Source organism: Haliotis rubra, unplaced genomic scaffold (assembly GCF_003918875.1).
Source record: "Haliotis rubra isolate DU_JTF1 unplaced genomic scaffold, ASM391887v1 Scf355, whole genome shotgun sequence".
NCBI classification, from domain to species: Eukaryota; Metazoa; Mollusca; class Gastropoda; order Lepetellida; family Haliotidae; genus Haliotis; species Haliotis rubra.
This window is the reverse complement of record NW_025767030.1, coordinates 750,594-767,666: the sequence shown is the minus strand read 5'-3', so window position 1 is coordinate 767,666 and position 17,073 is coordinate 750,594. Positions and strand designations below refer to the sequence as shown.

Sequence of the window (17,073 nt, the reverse complement as noted above, 5' to 3'; positions counted from 1 at the left end):
ACATTTAACATTTTCTGTAAACAATACCGAGTAATATATAAAGTTCGCAATCATTGTTTGTTTGTAAACGAGTGAGTGGGCAGATTAGAACAGTTACAGTGTCTATGTCTATAACAGCACATTATCTCAATGTGCCGGGAAGCCGCAATATTCGAGGCCAGGTTCATGAAGCCTACAATCACGGGTTTGGTGCTGACAAACTTAGCAAACCGGGATTCGAATCCACGATCACAGGTTTCAAGGGGCGCAACTCCGCACGGCGAATTGTGGAACCTATGACGACTGTACCACTGTGACGACTCTTTTGTAACTTAGCAACAAATTGTGGACTCAGTCCGCGTTGTACCAGTGAAACAATGGAAGCCGTGATGCAGAAACCCACGAGCACGAGCATGATGCTGACAAACCTAGAAATATAAACATAAGGTCCGGGCCTACCAAAGGGACATAACTTGATAACAAACAAGTTGAACTTTGTTTGAGGGATGAAGTTCTTACGACTTGTGTGATTAGTAGAATAGTCTCAATGAATTGTATTCACACACACACACACACACACACACACACACACACACACACACACACACACACACACACACACACACACACACACACACACTTACTTTTTGCATTATTTACATAGTACTCAGAACTCTCTGTTTGTGTCATTCATTCCAGTCTAAGGCTTGGTTTGTTGAATATGAATCAAGTGCTTATGTTGCAATAATACACATGACTTTCATGTTTGTTTGATCTGTGTAAAAGTTTTCAGTTGTGAGAGAGTTTAAACGATAGTTTGAAAAATTCACGAAAATATCCATTAAATAAAGAGATGAGATATCGTCCGGCTCATGTACATTCTCTCATTTCAGTGTCCAGGCAAATGCCTCACAACTTGTACTGCCCAGTCTGAAGATAGGCATCTTTGCTGCGTCTACCGTGCCTGTAAACGACCCTACAAAGCCTATAACGTCATTGATTTTAGGCAGTGAAGCGCAACTTGTTATTTACAATGACCGAGGTAAGTCCAACAAGTTGGTAAGTCATATCAACGATAACGTCGACATAATTGTATATATGTACACAATACTCCAAAAAAGTTAATATAATATTTTGATATATCCATCAAACTAAAAAGATCAAAAGTAAAATGTGTCTTTCATGTTTGACGAGTGCTTATCATAACCATTGATACGTTCTTGAGTGACTTGACTTCAGTGATATTGTTTTATAGTTACTATAGAAACGTATCTAAATGCTACGGACATGATGTAGTTCCCGACCAAATTGGATCAGATAAGAAGATGTTTAAACTGTGAATTTTTTATGAATATGTGTGCCTAAATTGATTTAGCAGATAACATATTCTACAAATATGGCGCCGAATGATTTACATTTATACTGACAAGGGTTTTTTATGGGAGGAGAAATACCACTATTGAGAGAGCAATCATGTTCTAGAATAAACTAATTCAAAGGTATACAGTAGGGTTGTGTTTTAGCAGATAAAACCTCCAAACCTCCAAAGGGAGAGATGTCTCCTTGGATCGGAGATCAATATAATATTGGTACATGATTTTACCAAACCCAATCTTACGTTGGAGAAAGGCACGATGACATTCAATGCGATCTGTTTGAAAGTAAACTCATCATTTAGTATTTTGTACTTGAGATGGGTACGTTTTATTTGCTGTACAGGTAACAACAGAATGTCTGACATGCTGATCCCGTCACAATGTATTGCTTTCCCGAACCCGGGGAAGTCGGGCAAACCGCGGCTTACATTGTTGAAGGAAGACAACAACAACAACAACAAGAACAACAAGAAGTATATACACAGTTGCTATCCTTTCCTAATTCCTCTCAAAATGTCTACAGCAACCCGTGCTTGTCGTAAGGAGCGATTAGCATGATCAGTCTCGAAGACTTGCTTGACACATGTCATTGTATCCTCCAAAATGCTTAAATCAAAGCTCATGGTGTACATCACCGATTTGTCTGAGACCGTCGTTGTGATACCGACTAATTGTACAATCACCATCCCAATTGTGAAGATCGATGTTAATGATGTCTTTGACCTTACTGCCTTGTCCATTGATGCATACAACACTATCATATAGTTGGAACATTGCCGAGTGTGGCGTTACACAAGTCAAACTCTCAACATGAAACAGTTCTTGTCAGTCTGTCACTTTTCCATCGAAGGGCTGCAGCTAGTGTGTCATATCTGATTCTGGAGTCCATCTACCGAAACAGATATGATATAGCTCATTCGAAGTCCCGATAGATTTATGAAAGCGTTCACAGAGTCATTCTCACTGATTCACAAATAAAACTAGTGATTCCAAAAAGAACAAGGTTTAATTTCATTATTTTCATATATAATCGCATTGCAGAAAATAACATTAGATTTGTAAAACTTGGGAATTTGTAATCAAATGATTTCCATACAAGTACTGATAATCAGTCAACAGTAAACACGGGCCTTTTGTCTGATACTCTTTTCAAAATACTGCCCGAAAACTCGGAATACGATGCTCTGATTTGAAATATATGTATTTAATACAGATGTGCACACGAAGACAAACTGCTCAGCTCATTCAACGTAACAAATACGACAGACTACGACCTGGCCTATGCCACTCTGTACCCATTCAAGTTTGAAGGCTTCACTGACCAACCCGTGGTACTGGAGTGCACTGTGTACATCTGCCCCAAGGATGATAAAGTTGATGGTGTACGAACCGGCTACTGCGACAGAAAGGTAACCAAAACATCAGTATATAGATCTGTATATAGGTACTGTAAGTAACGGAGACATACCCGTATGAATTAAATGGGTCAACAACTCAATGAGACAAACTACCACTTTACAACACAACTATCAGTGTAGTGCAGTCAAACCTGTTACTGTTGTGCATCTGGTGCAATGGGCGTCTGGTTAATGACGTATAGCGACGTTCTCAATGTTGACACACCAACGGCATCTTGCAGTAGAGTGACGGTCCTTTGGATAACAACGATGACGTCAGGCTCCATCCGCTTGCTAATCGTCTGTCCACTCATCCAAACAGCTGTAACTCTGTTAAGCTCATCTCCAGTTCAAAGGCTCTTTTACCGCGGTTTCTTACACTGTCGAAACGGTCTTGTGCGCCTTTTCATACTAATTACTGACTGTGAAACGTTGTGACCTCGCGCCACAATGTTCTGTTTTGTTCCATCCTCGAACATGCCAGTTGCAGGCACCCGTTCCTGACTTGACAGACGCTGCATGTAAACAACCCCGTTTGATTGAGTTTAATAGAATGTATGAATTACGATCAGTCTGGTTTTCATCATTGATATGAACAGCAACACACTGACACGGTTTACTGTAAAGTTCCATTGTTACCCCAACCATGTTCACGTGCAGATCATGAAAAATGGAATGGAATAATCATTTCATAAAAGCATAAGCAATCATACAACTTGATTTCCAAATATTATCAACACAAAATGTATTATTCTGTACTTGTTTTAATAGTATACTATACCAGGGCTCCAGATAAGGGCCGTATCGGCGTATGTACGGATATAAAATAAGCACGATACGGTAGGAAATAATTTAGAAAACGTTGCAGATACGCACCACAGCAATGGTGTACGGTCCTAGAATCATTTACAGACGTATTTGTCTGAAAAAGTATTGTTTTATTGTTTATTGAACTGTTTACACAAGAGTAGCAATGTTGTGGTGCATAAACGAAACACAAGATTACTGATACTCCATTAAATTCCATTCAGTACTCTAAATGTACTCTTATTGTTTTCCAGTACTCCTATATTGAAAAAATAAGGAATACGTACTCCTGATCATGAAAAATTATCTGGAGCCCTGGTATACACTAAACGCCAAAAGACGGAGGTACTTACCTTCAACTGGCGTTGTGATGCGTGGACGTCCACTTCTTGGTCTGTCTACGGTGATCCCAGTCTGAAGCCCTGAATTAGTCTTATAACCGTGATACGGTGCCATCCGTGAACGTTGGCAACCGCATTGTATGTCGACCCCCATCTGCACCATCCCAATGGCTCTTTCTCTCTCTTCAGCAGTTAGTCGTGGCATATTTCTCGTACTTGTGTATCAGATCATGTCTTCTAGGCTCTCTTTATACCCTATAGAATCATTCTGCATGTGAAATGGATGTAAATACTGTTTGAATATTGCTGCGTTTTGGCGATTGATATTCCTATGTGTAAACAGAAAATGGAAAAATGTTACTTTGCAAGCGACAATGTTAACAAATATCATTGTAGATGTTCCTAAACATTTTTTCACAGTATCAAAAACACGTTTTACTTGTTTTCACTAATGCAAATCAGCAGAAAATGTTTTAAAAGACTGAAATCATGGGAATGATTATTTTACAATTTTACACACTCAACAACAGTTGTTTCTTGTTTTAATAGTTGAAAAATGGTTTATCTTTGTCCCAAAGCAGAATTGTATTTCAATCTTTCATTTGGACATATAAATCACTGTTATTGGTGTATTTCGGCATGGAGGAAAATAGGACAATTTAACTCTTCTGAAAAAGATGCGTTTCACCTAAATACGAATGCATTTGAGAAAAGTGTTTCGTGATGTGCATCAAGCTGTGTTGTTAAGCTTTCTTGTAAACTAATACCTTCTAACATATCTTTGATAGTTTTTAAGTAATTCATAAGTGTAGGCGGGTAAGGTGTCTTTTGGCGTGTAGTGTATTTTCCCGTACCTGAGATAGCACAAAACACAATGGTAACTCCCAGGTACAAATACATTGTAAATGAAATGTGCGATGCTGATAGATATTTTCAACCAGACATAGAATGAAGGGCTGTTTGTTCAAAGTGGTAGTGAAGGGAATCCGAATTTTACTTATTGAAAACAATGTTAGGATAATATTATTGATGTACCTAGAAGTAAAACAAGCTGTGTTCACTTTAAATAAATAGCTTACGCCCAATAGCGTAATAGCTTACGATCTGAAAGCTGCAATAACTCATTCTAACTAAATCTAGAGTGTTTATAAGATATATTCATATTACATAGAAAGTAATTTTTATGTGTATAATATCATAAATGTGTTTCTGTTTTCGTCGCTGCACGCTGTGCATGAGGAGGGCTTCATAGAAGGGGGAAAAGGGGAGAAGTAAAGTATTGGTTTTAGTGGGCGTGGCTGGATTCGGAGCTCGTGCATCGGTGTGTCATTCATAGATCCTGACAGATTCAAATAAATAGCTTAACTAATTCTACATATTAATAGAGAGCTGAATTATTGTTGGAACAAATGAATTGAAACAACTGATTCTGACTTAATTTAGAGTATTTATTTGATATATTCATGTATTGACAGAACATAGATTTTGATGCGTATAATATCACAAGCGTCAACAATGTGTTGTATTTTCGTGATTAAACCTATTCAGATTAAGTTTGGGAAGTTTGTGGTGTAACTACAGTAACGTTTGGCAATTAATGGATTTAAAAGTGAATTGTTGAGCATAGATCAATAGGATATTACAACAACACCCATTCCAGACACATAGTTCGGTGTGTGAAGAATGTTTACAAAGTCATGAGAATATAACAGAGAAAAAAACGGGCTCTTCTACATTTTTAAAGCAGTTCTTGCAGTAACCACAGCTTGTGGTATTTGCAGCCATGCACGAGTTTTTGTTCTGAAGGTAAATTATCCCAACGTTGCTTGAAACAAACGTTTGCTGGAAACAAAAGATGTGCTTATGTTGATAAAGTCAGAATCATTTTACGTCCACTGACAACCGGATGTAATTCTTCATTTGTTTAATACATATGATTAATGACAAAATCACATTCTCAAGATACGTGCATGGTCCATTGGAACATGAACTCAGTTATAGAAATATGTTGAAAAAATTATTGCCATAAACAAAATGTCTATTTTCAGCAGTACCACATCGCGTTGAGAGATGATTAATCCGTTTCAAAACAAGGTTTGAAGTTTGTATTTTGAAAGGTAATAATAGACAATGCAATGATTTATCAAAATGTACATTTGTTAGAAACGCATATTGTCTTCTTTATCATCTTAAGCAAAACAGCTGTAGTCAAGTGAGTCCTACTTCTGACTACACAAAGAAGAGGCGGAGGAGAGATGTTGGAGTTGGGGAGAGTGGCGTCAGAAGGGCGACCCTGAGAGCCACGTTCAGCGTTCAGGAACCTCTGATGGCTGGCGGTCTGTATTTGAAATACTTGATACGTTATCTCTTCAGAATAGATTTTTTCCTTATCTGACTTGTATTTTGTTCATCGATGGAAAGAACACATGTGTGATAGATAGCTGAATAATTATTCCGGAGCTTAAATCTTCATTTCATTGGGCAGATTCTCTTAAATATAATTTTATGCTGCATGATATTCTGACTGTTACACTGTGCAGTCAACAAAATATTGGCACTGTGGCCAGTAAGTACGAGTTATAATCTGGGCAAAGCACCTGGATTGATTGGAGCCTAAGATCCAGGTGACACAGTTTAACTCCGTGATCCTCGGTTTACCTCCCCCCGACTGAAAGTCAGGTTTCCATAACTCATGGCTCGTTCGTCCGTCGTCCGTTTGGGTTTTAACCATCATCTCAGTCACCACTAGACCAATAAAGCTGAAACTTTTTATACGTTTTCCTACGACCGACGGCAATCTAATTTGTTCAGATTTGAATTCAGTATTTGTGTTGTCATTCGTCGGCCATTGTTGTTACAAATACACTGACATTTGGTGCTAGAGAGACTAGTATGAGGACTGAACCGTCTGTTTTGTTTTTTCCCCGATATTTAAAGTTTGAACTTGATTTGACCAGTTTTGAAATCTGGAACATATTTTTGCCTAAACTCAGACATTTTCGTCGACATGTATCAGAGTTTGTGTAGTTATTTAGAGAGTTCACTAATGTAGTTTGTTTCCAATATTTAATAGTATATTTGATTTCAAACTGCATTTCCTGCCAGTATATATCATGTCGTAGCACTATTCTGACACTTCACACGAGTATTGGTTCAATGTGACCTTTTTATATTTACTGCTGCTTGTATCCTTCGTGTAGATGAATCTGCAGTTTCTGTTTCCAGCTTCAAGGTGCTCTACAGGGATCTGGGCACTGGTAGCCTTGATGTACATCTTCAAGTGAAGTCCAGCAGCCTAACTATGAACACACGTGTCAGCAAGACCCAGACAGTTGACATATATCATTCTCAGTAATCAGCATCCGACTGTACAGTGTAGCCAAACACATGCCGATGATTCCCTGCAAGCACGCTTGATGACTTCCAATCAATTTATAATATGCGAGGCTGTGAGCTTTTTTTTAATATCACAATATTTTGTATTAGCATACATGAAAATTTCGGGGTTTTTTAGCCTCTGATGATATAGTTAATATATACGTTTTAATAATCTTGTGCAATAGAGGTGTGTACACACACTGATGGCAATGGACGAATGAATCATTATATTTCTTCAACTTGATACTCTTTGGGCATAGCAACTGTTCGACTGGCGTTAGAAGCGAATTATAATGTTTGAGCCTATGAGCCTATTTCATTATCACATATTCTGTGTAGATTTAGTAAAGAATTCCTATTGTCTCTGAAGATATATCTGATAAATATTTGAAATCTTTTGCATTGGTTGATTAGAATGATTATAATATTTCTTCAGCTTCATGTCCTTTGAAAATTGAGTCATTGTATGCTTTAGTGCCTTGTAAACAAATAAACTTGATTATTTTAAACGGAATATCTTCAATAAACGGCATTTCTAACCGAATCAACATCTCTCCTCTATTTGTACAACACTGACACACTATTGCAATGGTTTCTGTATATTTTGTTAATGCACAATATCATGGGTTTTACTGACAATTGCGCTACCTTTACTCTGGCGCTTTGCTGGGCAAGTACACTTTAGACCAATTCTAACCCGGATCTTCACAGGTGTTCCGTGATATGATGGACACAGTGTCAGATATGGTGATTCATAAACTGAACACACTGGCTTTGTTGGGATAGCTGCGTGACATTCGTTACAACCATGATACGGAAATGCATTATCTGACAGATGAGAGATAAAAGGTCATTGAGTGCTTAGAATCTCCCTGCAAGGCACTGGACGGAGAGTTGTCAAAGACGCCATTATACGTAGAGCAGAATTGCCTCCCCTGTGCACGCCAGAAACCTATGACTTGTTGTTGTCTGGCACTCTTCAAACAACACAGGTGGTAGTGTCGGACAAGAATGGGTGACTGTTCTCGCAGTATAGCTACGTGAGGCAGGGCAAACAGCTACCACCGAGTCCGACACAGCGTCTGCTGCCTACCCTGCCTGCTCTTGAAGGCAAAGTACAATCTCATGGATATATTCTGCTTAGCTGGTCATATCTTTACAAGTGTACTTATCTTTGACTAGTGCATACGACAAATAGTGTTACACGGTGGGTTCGAGTCCAGGTTTGGACCAGTTATGTATTTCGGTTTGGTAGCACCATACCCGTGAATTCATCCATTCCATTTTGGAACACAGAGAAGCCCACATGATTCAGACTACAGGTCGCTAGTGTAGACCGTGATCAGTCCCTCAAGTAGCGCCATCCCCCATCAGACAATAGTACTAGAAAGTTAAACTGAAAACATGTTACATCCTGATTGTCCAGTACATGCAATCTACAGATTATAATGGACATTGTGAAAATTACTGGGACTTGGTTGACATATGTATTTATGATAAAGCTGACACTCGCGTGGAGAGCCAATCAGCAGTCCTTGAATTCCAAATGGCGGACAGCGTCAAATGGACAGTCAGGTCAAGTTGTGATCCTAAATTCTCCTGTGATTATTATGTTTTACAAATTAAGATGAAAATGCAGCAGAGAGGGTTCGGGTGATCCTGGCACAGTCAGGCTGGTAAAGCTCATCATCAGCTCAGGGCCCTTGCCCCCTCTACACGCAGCCCAGACAGCGAATGGGACTTCTCCCAGGAACGCTGCCTAGTCGAACCCCCAAGAACTTTTCGGAGAATATGTAGACTCCAAAACACTGCAGCCTTCTGCATTACCCAGAGCGTCAGAAGGGCTGTTCTCCCGGTGGAGAACCCGGGCACTCTCCTGATCTGCGCCAAGATATCAGGAGGTACCAAAACAAGGGCTAGAGAACAATGGGGAGTCTGACGACAGTGTACTTGGGATGCAAGCGAGACATTTCAAAGGCGAGGTCCGCATACTTATCATGCTTTTCCTGAATCTTGCCAATCACGTTGCTGTCAAAAGGGACAGAACATTCAATGATATAAATAATTTCATTAGCTTTATCAAAAACGACAAGATCAGGTTTGTTGACTGGAATTCTTCTGAGACTGTATATGGGCCTATTCCAAAGAAGTTTAAAAGCATCATAATCCATGTACTTCAAAGTCAAAGATCTTTATTATGCATGAAGGCCACCGGCCAATATACATATAACATATATACAATCAAAATATATTGGAAACATGATGTAAAACCATTAAGAGTTTAACAAAGTCTGTCTCTTTTTATAAGAAGTATATATGAATTTGCATAAATTTAATAATGCTTCATTTGAAGCAGAAGTTAACAGGTTTTAAAATATAAATATATTTGGAATGCAGTTGTAAACATGTGGAAAATAAGATAATCTTTCTTCAGAAAAATATTTGCATACTAGAAGAAAATGGAATTCATCCTCTATACCGCATTTAGAAACAGGACATGTGCGTAGAGATACATCAATATTCAACCATCTTCCTTCGTTTATTTTTATTCGTAATAGGCCTGCTCGGAATTTTATAAGTATATCACGAAGGTTTTGATATATAACACTTAAACATTTTTCAGGTTCTAGTAAACTCTTACATTCTTTATACAAATTGTAGCGTGAACTGTTGTCGAGAGTACAATGCCAAGATTGGTAAAACATATTTACACATACATCTTTAAAATATCTAAGAAAATCAACCTTATTGCCTACACTTTGTGCTAACCATACAAACCCAAATCCATGTGAAAAAAGTATATTACGAATATGAGAAGCATAATTATTTTACCCAATGTTATCTAAATATACTGACATGTCATATGATTTTTTGGGTATTCTACCAGAGTGCATTTCTATAAGTTTTAACCAATATTTAATAACTCGACATAAGGCATTTATATACAAAGGATATCGTCTACATTCACTATATTTATAACATTAGGCGTTTAATCCTACATTTAGGAATCTCTTACATGCAAGCAAATGAACTTTTTAAATATTCTCATAGCGGCTAACCCCCATACCTCCGCACTATAAAGTAAAATTGGTTGAATTTGTGAATCAAATAATTTAAAGAATACCCTAGGATCAATCACATCAATGTTTCTTAAGTTATATAATATTTATAATAATGCTCTTTTTCCTCTCAGTGCTAGATCGTCTGTACATTTATTCATTTTAAACGTGAATAAAAATATAATACCAAGATATCTATATGAATTCACAACGTCAATAACAGAGTCTTTATAATACCATTTTTCTTTAGCTGATATTCGCCCACCCCTTCTAAAAACAACAATATTGGTTTTATCGAGGTTGACTTCAAGTCCCCATTTATCAGAATATGATTCTAAATTATTCAGTTGTTTTTGTAGTCCCGAAGCAACGTCAGATATGAGAATGACATCATCTGCAGAAAGTAATAGCAATATCTCTAAAAAATTCAGGAAACAGCTGTACACCAAATTTACCACTTTCTACAATATCAGTACACAGTTCACCAATAAAAAAGGAAAAAAGAAGTGGACTTAAATACACCCTTGTCTTAGACCGACTGGGCAATCAAAATAATCTGTGTGAACATTATCGTTGCATCTTACACATGCTTTAACGGATACATATATACTTTTTATTGCAGGTAACACTTTGCCATTTATATCCAGAGTTTTGAAGAAATACCAAAGTTTATATGGTGAGAGGGAATCGAAAGCTTTCTTAAAATCTACGAAGGCAATATATAATTTCTTCTGTTTCTTGATAAGCATTTCTGAACTATTGCATTTAAGGTAAAAACGTAATCAGTTGTAGAATACTCTTTTCTAAAACCGGCTTGAAATTCAGGTATTTTATCTTGGTTTGTACTTCAAGGCTAGACCAACATGTTAAGGAACATTTAAATTGTTCCGGTGCAATGTTTGAGATCCATTGTTCCATGTTTGGCGGAAGGTCAGCTTGGCAGATGTACAGTGTGAACATGGAGGAACATGCATGCAGTGGGTGGGCGTGGTGCGTGACCACACTGACAATAGTAAAGCCTCTGTGATCTGATTTTGTGACTCCTTTGCCAATGATACCATGTGGCATCGATATGAATCTGCTTTGTGATCTGAGGTAATGAGATATATTGCTAGAAATAAAGTGTAAATGGTGGAATACGGTATTTGTGAGTGAGTGAGTGAGTTTGGTTTTACTCCGCTTTTAGCAATATTCCAGCAATATCACGGCGGGGGACACCAGAAATGGGCGTCACACATTCTACCCATGTGGGGAATCGAACCCGGGTCTTCAGCGTGACGAGCGGACGCTTTAACCATAGGGTTACCCCACCGCCCCACGGTATTTGTGTCTGGAACAGTGTTTCAGCAGCAAAAGCTGCTAATTGTTCTGCTATTAAACTATTAAACAATTCGAAGATAGAACCTAATATTTGCTCTGAATTTTAACACTTCTTGCAGATATTACTTCATGAGCAAAAACATTCTGCCAGAAATTTCTGCAGGAAAAAAAACTCTGCCAGAAATTTCCTTTAAAGGACAATGGTACTATTACAGGGCTTAATTCCATAACAAATGGTTTGTTAATGTGGGTGTAATATCTGAGCTTGTATATTTCATCTGTAGAAGTTTAACTGATTTGTGTTTCAATCATATATCCTCTTTCGCGATCTCTACGCAGGCAGAAGCTCACCCCTTACCCATCACTTTGTCATTACCATTATCACAGAACAGCTTTGTGAAATAATCATGGAACGATAAATATTAAATATCACTTTTGAGACTGCAGGTGAATTTAATGACGCTGTAAATACTTTGTCTGATATTATCAAGGGAGTGAATATGTTTACAGAAATTTTGTTGAGGTCAGCTGAATACATGCAGCGTGTTGTTAGAACTCATTAATACTGGTCATTTGTGCCAAACACGGTCACCCCCCATCCAAGGACATTATCAATCACAAGATTGGTTTCAAAAAGCAGACTCCATTTCTTAAGTACGTTATGCAAGCAGAAAGACTATCACCAGAAGTTTATTTCACAGCTAGCCAAGAAAGCGTATAAATCACCTTGTGCAAAGGAGTATCGCAATTTTGAACAAAAACAAATACGAGATTTGTATGAGGCATTGGATGACTCCAAACAATTTTAGCGTATATTGGTCAAAACCGTATCCTGCAGAAAATAGTATTTTAAATCAACTTGGTTTGACTATTTAACAAATCTGTCCGTCAAAAGAAGTGATGATGTTGTACTAGATCAGCTTGATTTTCCAGATTGTGACTCTGATTATGAACGATTTGCTGTTCTTCTCAGCATGCTGCAGGATGATCTCTTCAATGCTCCAAACAGTAGAGATGGAGTCTTAGCTTCAGATTACAAACTTAGGACAAATAAAGCCCAGGGCCCCGTTCCTCAAAGCGATCGTAGCGCTACGAAGTCGTAAGTCTATGTTAAAGTATGGGAGTTACGACTGTCGTGGAGCTACGATCGCTTTGAGGAACGGGGCCCAGGGCGTTGATGAAACCATAAGTGAAATGTTTAAATCGTCAAGTCACTTCATGGCCCCGTTCTTAGAAATAATATTTAACACACTATACGACAAAGGCCAGTTTCCCTTATCTTGGTCCAAGGCCATCATTATCCATATATACAAGAGAGCAGACAAAAACAATCCAGAGACCTATCGAGGTATGTCTCTATTAAGTGTATTGGAAAGGTTTATACAGACATTCTGAATAATAGATTGGTCTTCTGGGCACACAGTTTTCATAAGGCAAAAGGACAGGCTGAATTTAGAGAAGGTTATTCAACAATTGATAATATATTTATACATCAGGGTTTGATAGACTTTTCGATGGCATTTGATTCAGTACATAGGCAGAAATCGTGATACTTATTAAATAGGGGTGGTCTTTGTAAGAAAAATGAAACTAGTTGGTGTTAAAGTTGGTCTTAGAAATTGTGAAAGCGTTTGTACGTGTACGAACATCCAGTAATTTAAATAGAGAGAATTTTGACTGTCCAATTGCCGTTAGGCAAGGTTGTTTTTCTGAGTCGCGACGTGTCTTTTGGTCTAATATACCCATGTTTTGTCGCGACGTGTCTTTTGGTCTAATATACCCATGTTTTGTCGCGACGTGTCTTTTGGTCTAATATACCCATGTTTGGAATATGCCAAAAAGATGAGAATCACCGTTCTATGTCTTCAGGTCCAATGTATGACTTGGCTGAATTAAGGTGCCTCACTTTGAGTGTGTGGGTTTGATTCGCACTGGGGACAAGTACCAAAGTTGTTATATTTGATCACTTTCTAGAAGGCATTGTGCAGTCATGCTTTCACTTGTCAAAGGAGTACACAAAGTACCCCAGACTACGAGTTGTCAGTCTTCCCTTTCTCTGAAAACCTCGGTGGCTGTGTGGTTTGATCGCTGACTTTGTCTACTGGCCATTTCTTAAGACCATCCTTCTGACTGTCGTAAACCAGAGTATTTTCCCTTGAGCTCCAGACCGGCGTCTTTCATAGACTTCGGGTGTTCGTTGGTATCAGGCTGATGACAGATTGAGCAACTTATTTCGGCGTGTGCTTACCAGTGCTGTGGCAGTGCCAAGATTATATTGCTTGGGAACGTAAGAATTATTGTGAGGAAACGACGCGGTAAAACGAGGACACACGACAGTATAGCGAGTAAACAAGACAGTATTACAAATAACGCTATAGATTTACTTTTTTAAAATGGCAGACAGGTGATTGTGCACTACTGGGATCAAGGGTAGGAGATAATGTACAGCCGACATTCTAAGTCCGAAGTTGAGGTGACTCCCACCAACAGATAACACGCTGGCAGGTGCAGGTTTGTAACTGTTCAATGTTGCACGCTTAGTTTCTGTGTCTTGTGTTGTTTGAATCTTCAATACACAATGAAAAGGTTATTCTGTATTTGTGTCTCTGTGTCTATATGTATTTGTATGTGTATTTGTATATTTCTGAGAGTGATTGAGTTCCATCTTAAAGGAAGGAAGTAACATGTACGAATTGTTTGCTGTCTCTCCCAGTAATCGGTTACAGGTGTCAGATTAGACGTGCAGGTCGTGTTATCTGGGCACTGTGTTCCTCCACGATCAACAACCACAATGGCTGACGTCCGTCATTTGTCTAGGAATTAAATCTGAATGTCCCCTATATATATATGTGCTGAAAGGCAAAGAAACGTCTTAATATTGGAAATGACATTTAAGTATGAATGGAGTATTTGAACCTATTGTTTAAAAAAAAAACGGATATCAAATGTGTGTCTGTGCATTTGTATGTGTCTGTCTTTGTGTGTCTGTCTATGTGTGTTTGTGTGTTTCATGGTTTATGTATACATTTATGCATCTGTGTAGTTACACAGTTGTATGTGTGCGTGTGCGTGTGCATGTGTGTTTTTATGCAGGAGTGTATGTCATTTTGTGTATGTTTATGTGTTTGTGTAAGTCCCAATGTAACTGGATATGTCTTTGCATTTATGTCTGTGCCTTTTCTGTAAATATTTTTTTGTATTTGCATATAATTGTATGTATTTGTGCATGTCTTCATGTATTTGCATATATTTGTATGTATTTGTGCATGTCTTCATGTATTTGCATATATTTGTATGTATTTGTGCATGTCTTCATGTATTTGCATATATTTGTATGTATTTGTGCATGTCTTCATGTATTTGCATATAATTGTATGTATTTGTGCATGTCTTCATGTATTTGCATATATTTGTATGTATTTGTGCATGTCTTCATGTATTTGCATATATATTTGTGCATGTCATTTATTTGCATGTCTTCATGTATTTGTGCATGTCTTCATTGCATATAATTGTATGTATTTGTGCATGTCTTCATGTATTTGCATATATTTGTATGTATTTGTGCATGTCTTTATGTACTTGCATATATTTGTATGTATTTGTGCATGTCTTCATGTATTTGCATATAATTGTATGTATTTGTGCATGTCTTCATGTATTTGCATATATTTGTATGTATTTGTGCATGTCTTCATGTATTTGCATATATTTGTATGTATTTGTGCATGTCTTCATGTATTTGCATATATTTGTATGTATTTGTACATGTCTTCATGTATTTGCATGTCTTATGTATTTGCATATTGTATGTATTGGTGCATGTCTTCATGTATTTGCATATATTTGTATGTATTTGCATATATATTTGTATGTATGTCTTGCATGTCTTCATGTATTTGCATATATTTGTATGTATTTGTGCATGTCTTCATGTATTTGCATATATTGTGCATGTCTTATGTATTTGTGCATGTCTCCATGTACTTGCATATATTTGTATGTATTTGTGCATGTCTCCATGTATTTGCATATATTTGTATGTATTTGTGCATGTTTCCATGTATTTGCATATATTTGTATGTATTTGTGCATGTCTTCATGTATTTGCATATATTTGTATGTATTTGTGCATGTCTTTATGTACTTACATATATCTGTATGTATTTGTGCATGTCTCCATGTATTTGCATATAATTGTATGTATTTGTGCATGTCTTCATGTATTTGCATATATTTGCATGCATTTGTGCATGTCTTCATGTATTTGCATATATTTGTATGTATTTGTGCATGTCTTTATGTATTAGCGCATCTTTTACTGTATTTGTACATGTTTGTATGTGTTTGTGTGTATGTGTTTGTGCATTTGTGTACGTGTTTACATATTTGTGTACGTGATTACGTATTTGTGTACGTGGTTACGTATTTGTGTACGTGGTTACGTATTTGTGTACGTGGTTACGTATTCGGGTATGTCTTCACGTATTTGTGCATGTCTTCATGTGTTTGGGTATGTCTTCTCGTATTTGTGCATGTCTTCATGTATTTGGGTATGTCTTCACGTATTTGGGTATGTCTTCACGTGTTTGGGTATGTCTTCATGTATTTGGGTATGTCTTCACGTATTTGGGTATGTCTTCACGTATTTGTGCATGTCTTCATGTGTTTGGGTATGTATTCGCGTATTTGTGCATGTCTTCATGTATTTGGGTATGTCTTCACGTATTTGTGCATGTCTTCACGTATTTGTGCATGTCTTCACGTATTTGGGTATGTCTTCACGTATTTGGGTATGTCTTCACGTATTTGTGCATGTCTTCATGTATTAGCATATATTTGTATGTATTTGTGCATGTCTCCATGTATTTGCATATATTTGTATGTATTTGTGCATGTCTTCATGTATTTGCATATATTTGTATGTATTTGTGCATGTCTTCATGTATTTGCATATATTTGTATGTATTTGTGCATGTCTTCATGTATTTGCATATATTTGTATGTATTTGTGCATGTCTTTATGTATTTGCATATATTTGTATGTATTTGTGCATGTCTTCATGTATTTGCATATATTTGTATGTATTTGTGCATGTCTCAGTGTACTTGCATATATTTGTATGTATTTGTGCATGTCTCCATGTATTTGCATATATTTGTATGTATTTGTGCATGTTTCCATGTATTTGCATATATTTGTATGTATTTGTGCATGTCTTCATGTATTTGCATATATTTGTATGTATTTGTGCATGTCTTTATGTACTTACATATATCTGTATGTATTTGTGCATGTCTCCATGTATTTGCATATATTTGTATGTATTTGTGCATGTCTTCATGTATTTGCATATATTTGTATGTATTTGTGCATGTCTTCATGTATTTGCATATATTTGTATGTATTTGTGCA

General features: G+C 37.2%; 1 protein-coding gene and 1 long non-coding RNA gene across 7 annotated transcripts in view; both read left to right on the top strand.

Annotated features, from left to right (window-relative positions):
* The window catches only part of LOC124285237, a 72,402-nt gene extending 64,580 nt beyond the window's left edge, over positions 1-7,822 (top strand). For all 5 annotated transcript variants that reach the window (XM_046721441.1, XM_046721437.1, XM_046721438.1 and 2 more), the window contains 5 exons: positions 873-1,021; positions 1,699-1,828; positions 2,569-2,764; positions 6,095-6,236; positions 7,126-7,822. In XM_046721441.1, coding sequence (XP_046577397.1) covers positions 873-1,021; positions 1,699-1,828; positions 2,569-2,764; positions 6,095-6,236; positions 7,126-7,184 — 676 coding nt within the window. In that variant the 3' untranslated portion in view covers positions 7,185-7,822. The remainder of the gene's footprint in view (positions 1-872; positions 1,022-1,698; positions 1,829-2,568; positions 2,765-6,094; positions 6,237-7,125) is intronic.
* A 6,073-nt stretch (positions 7,823-13,895) lies between these two features.
* Positions 13,896-17,073, top strand: part of LOC124285236 — a 35,006-nt gene continuing 31,828 nt past the window's right edge. Inside the window, exon 1 of one of the 2 annotated variants that reach the window (XR_006900762.1) lies at positions 13,896-14,168. This is a non-coding gene — a long non-coding RNA (uncharacterized LOC124285236). Of the gene's footprint in view, positions 14,244-17,073 lie in introns of both variants that reach the window. The other variant, XR_006900763.1, reaches the window with a different exon arrangement.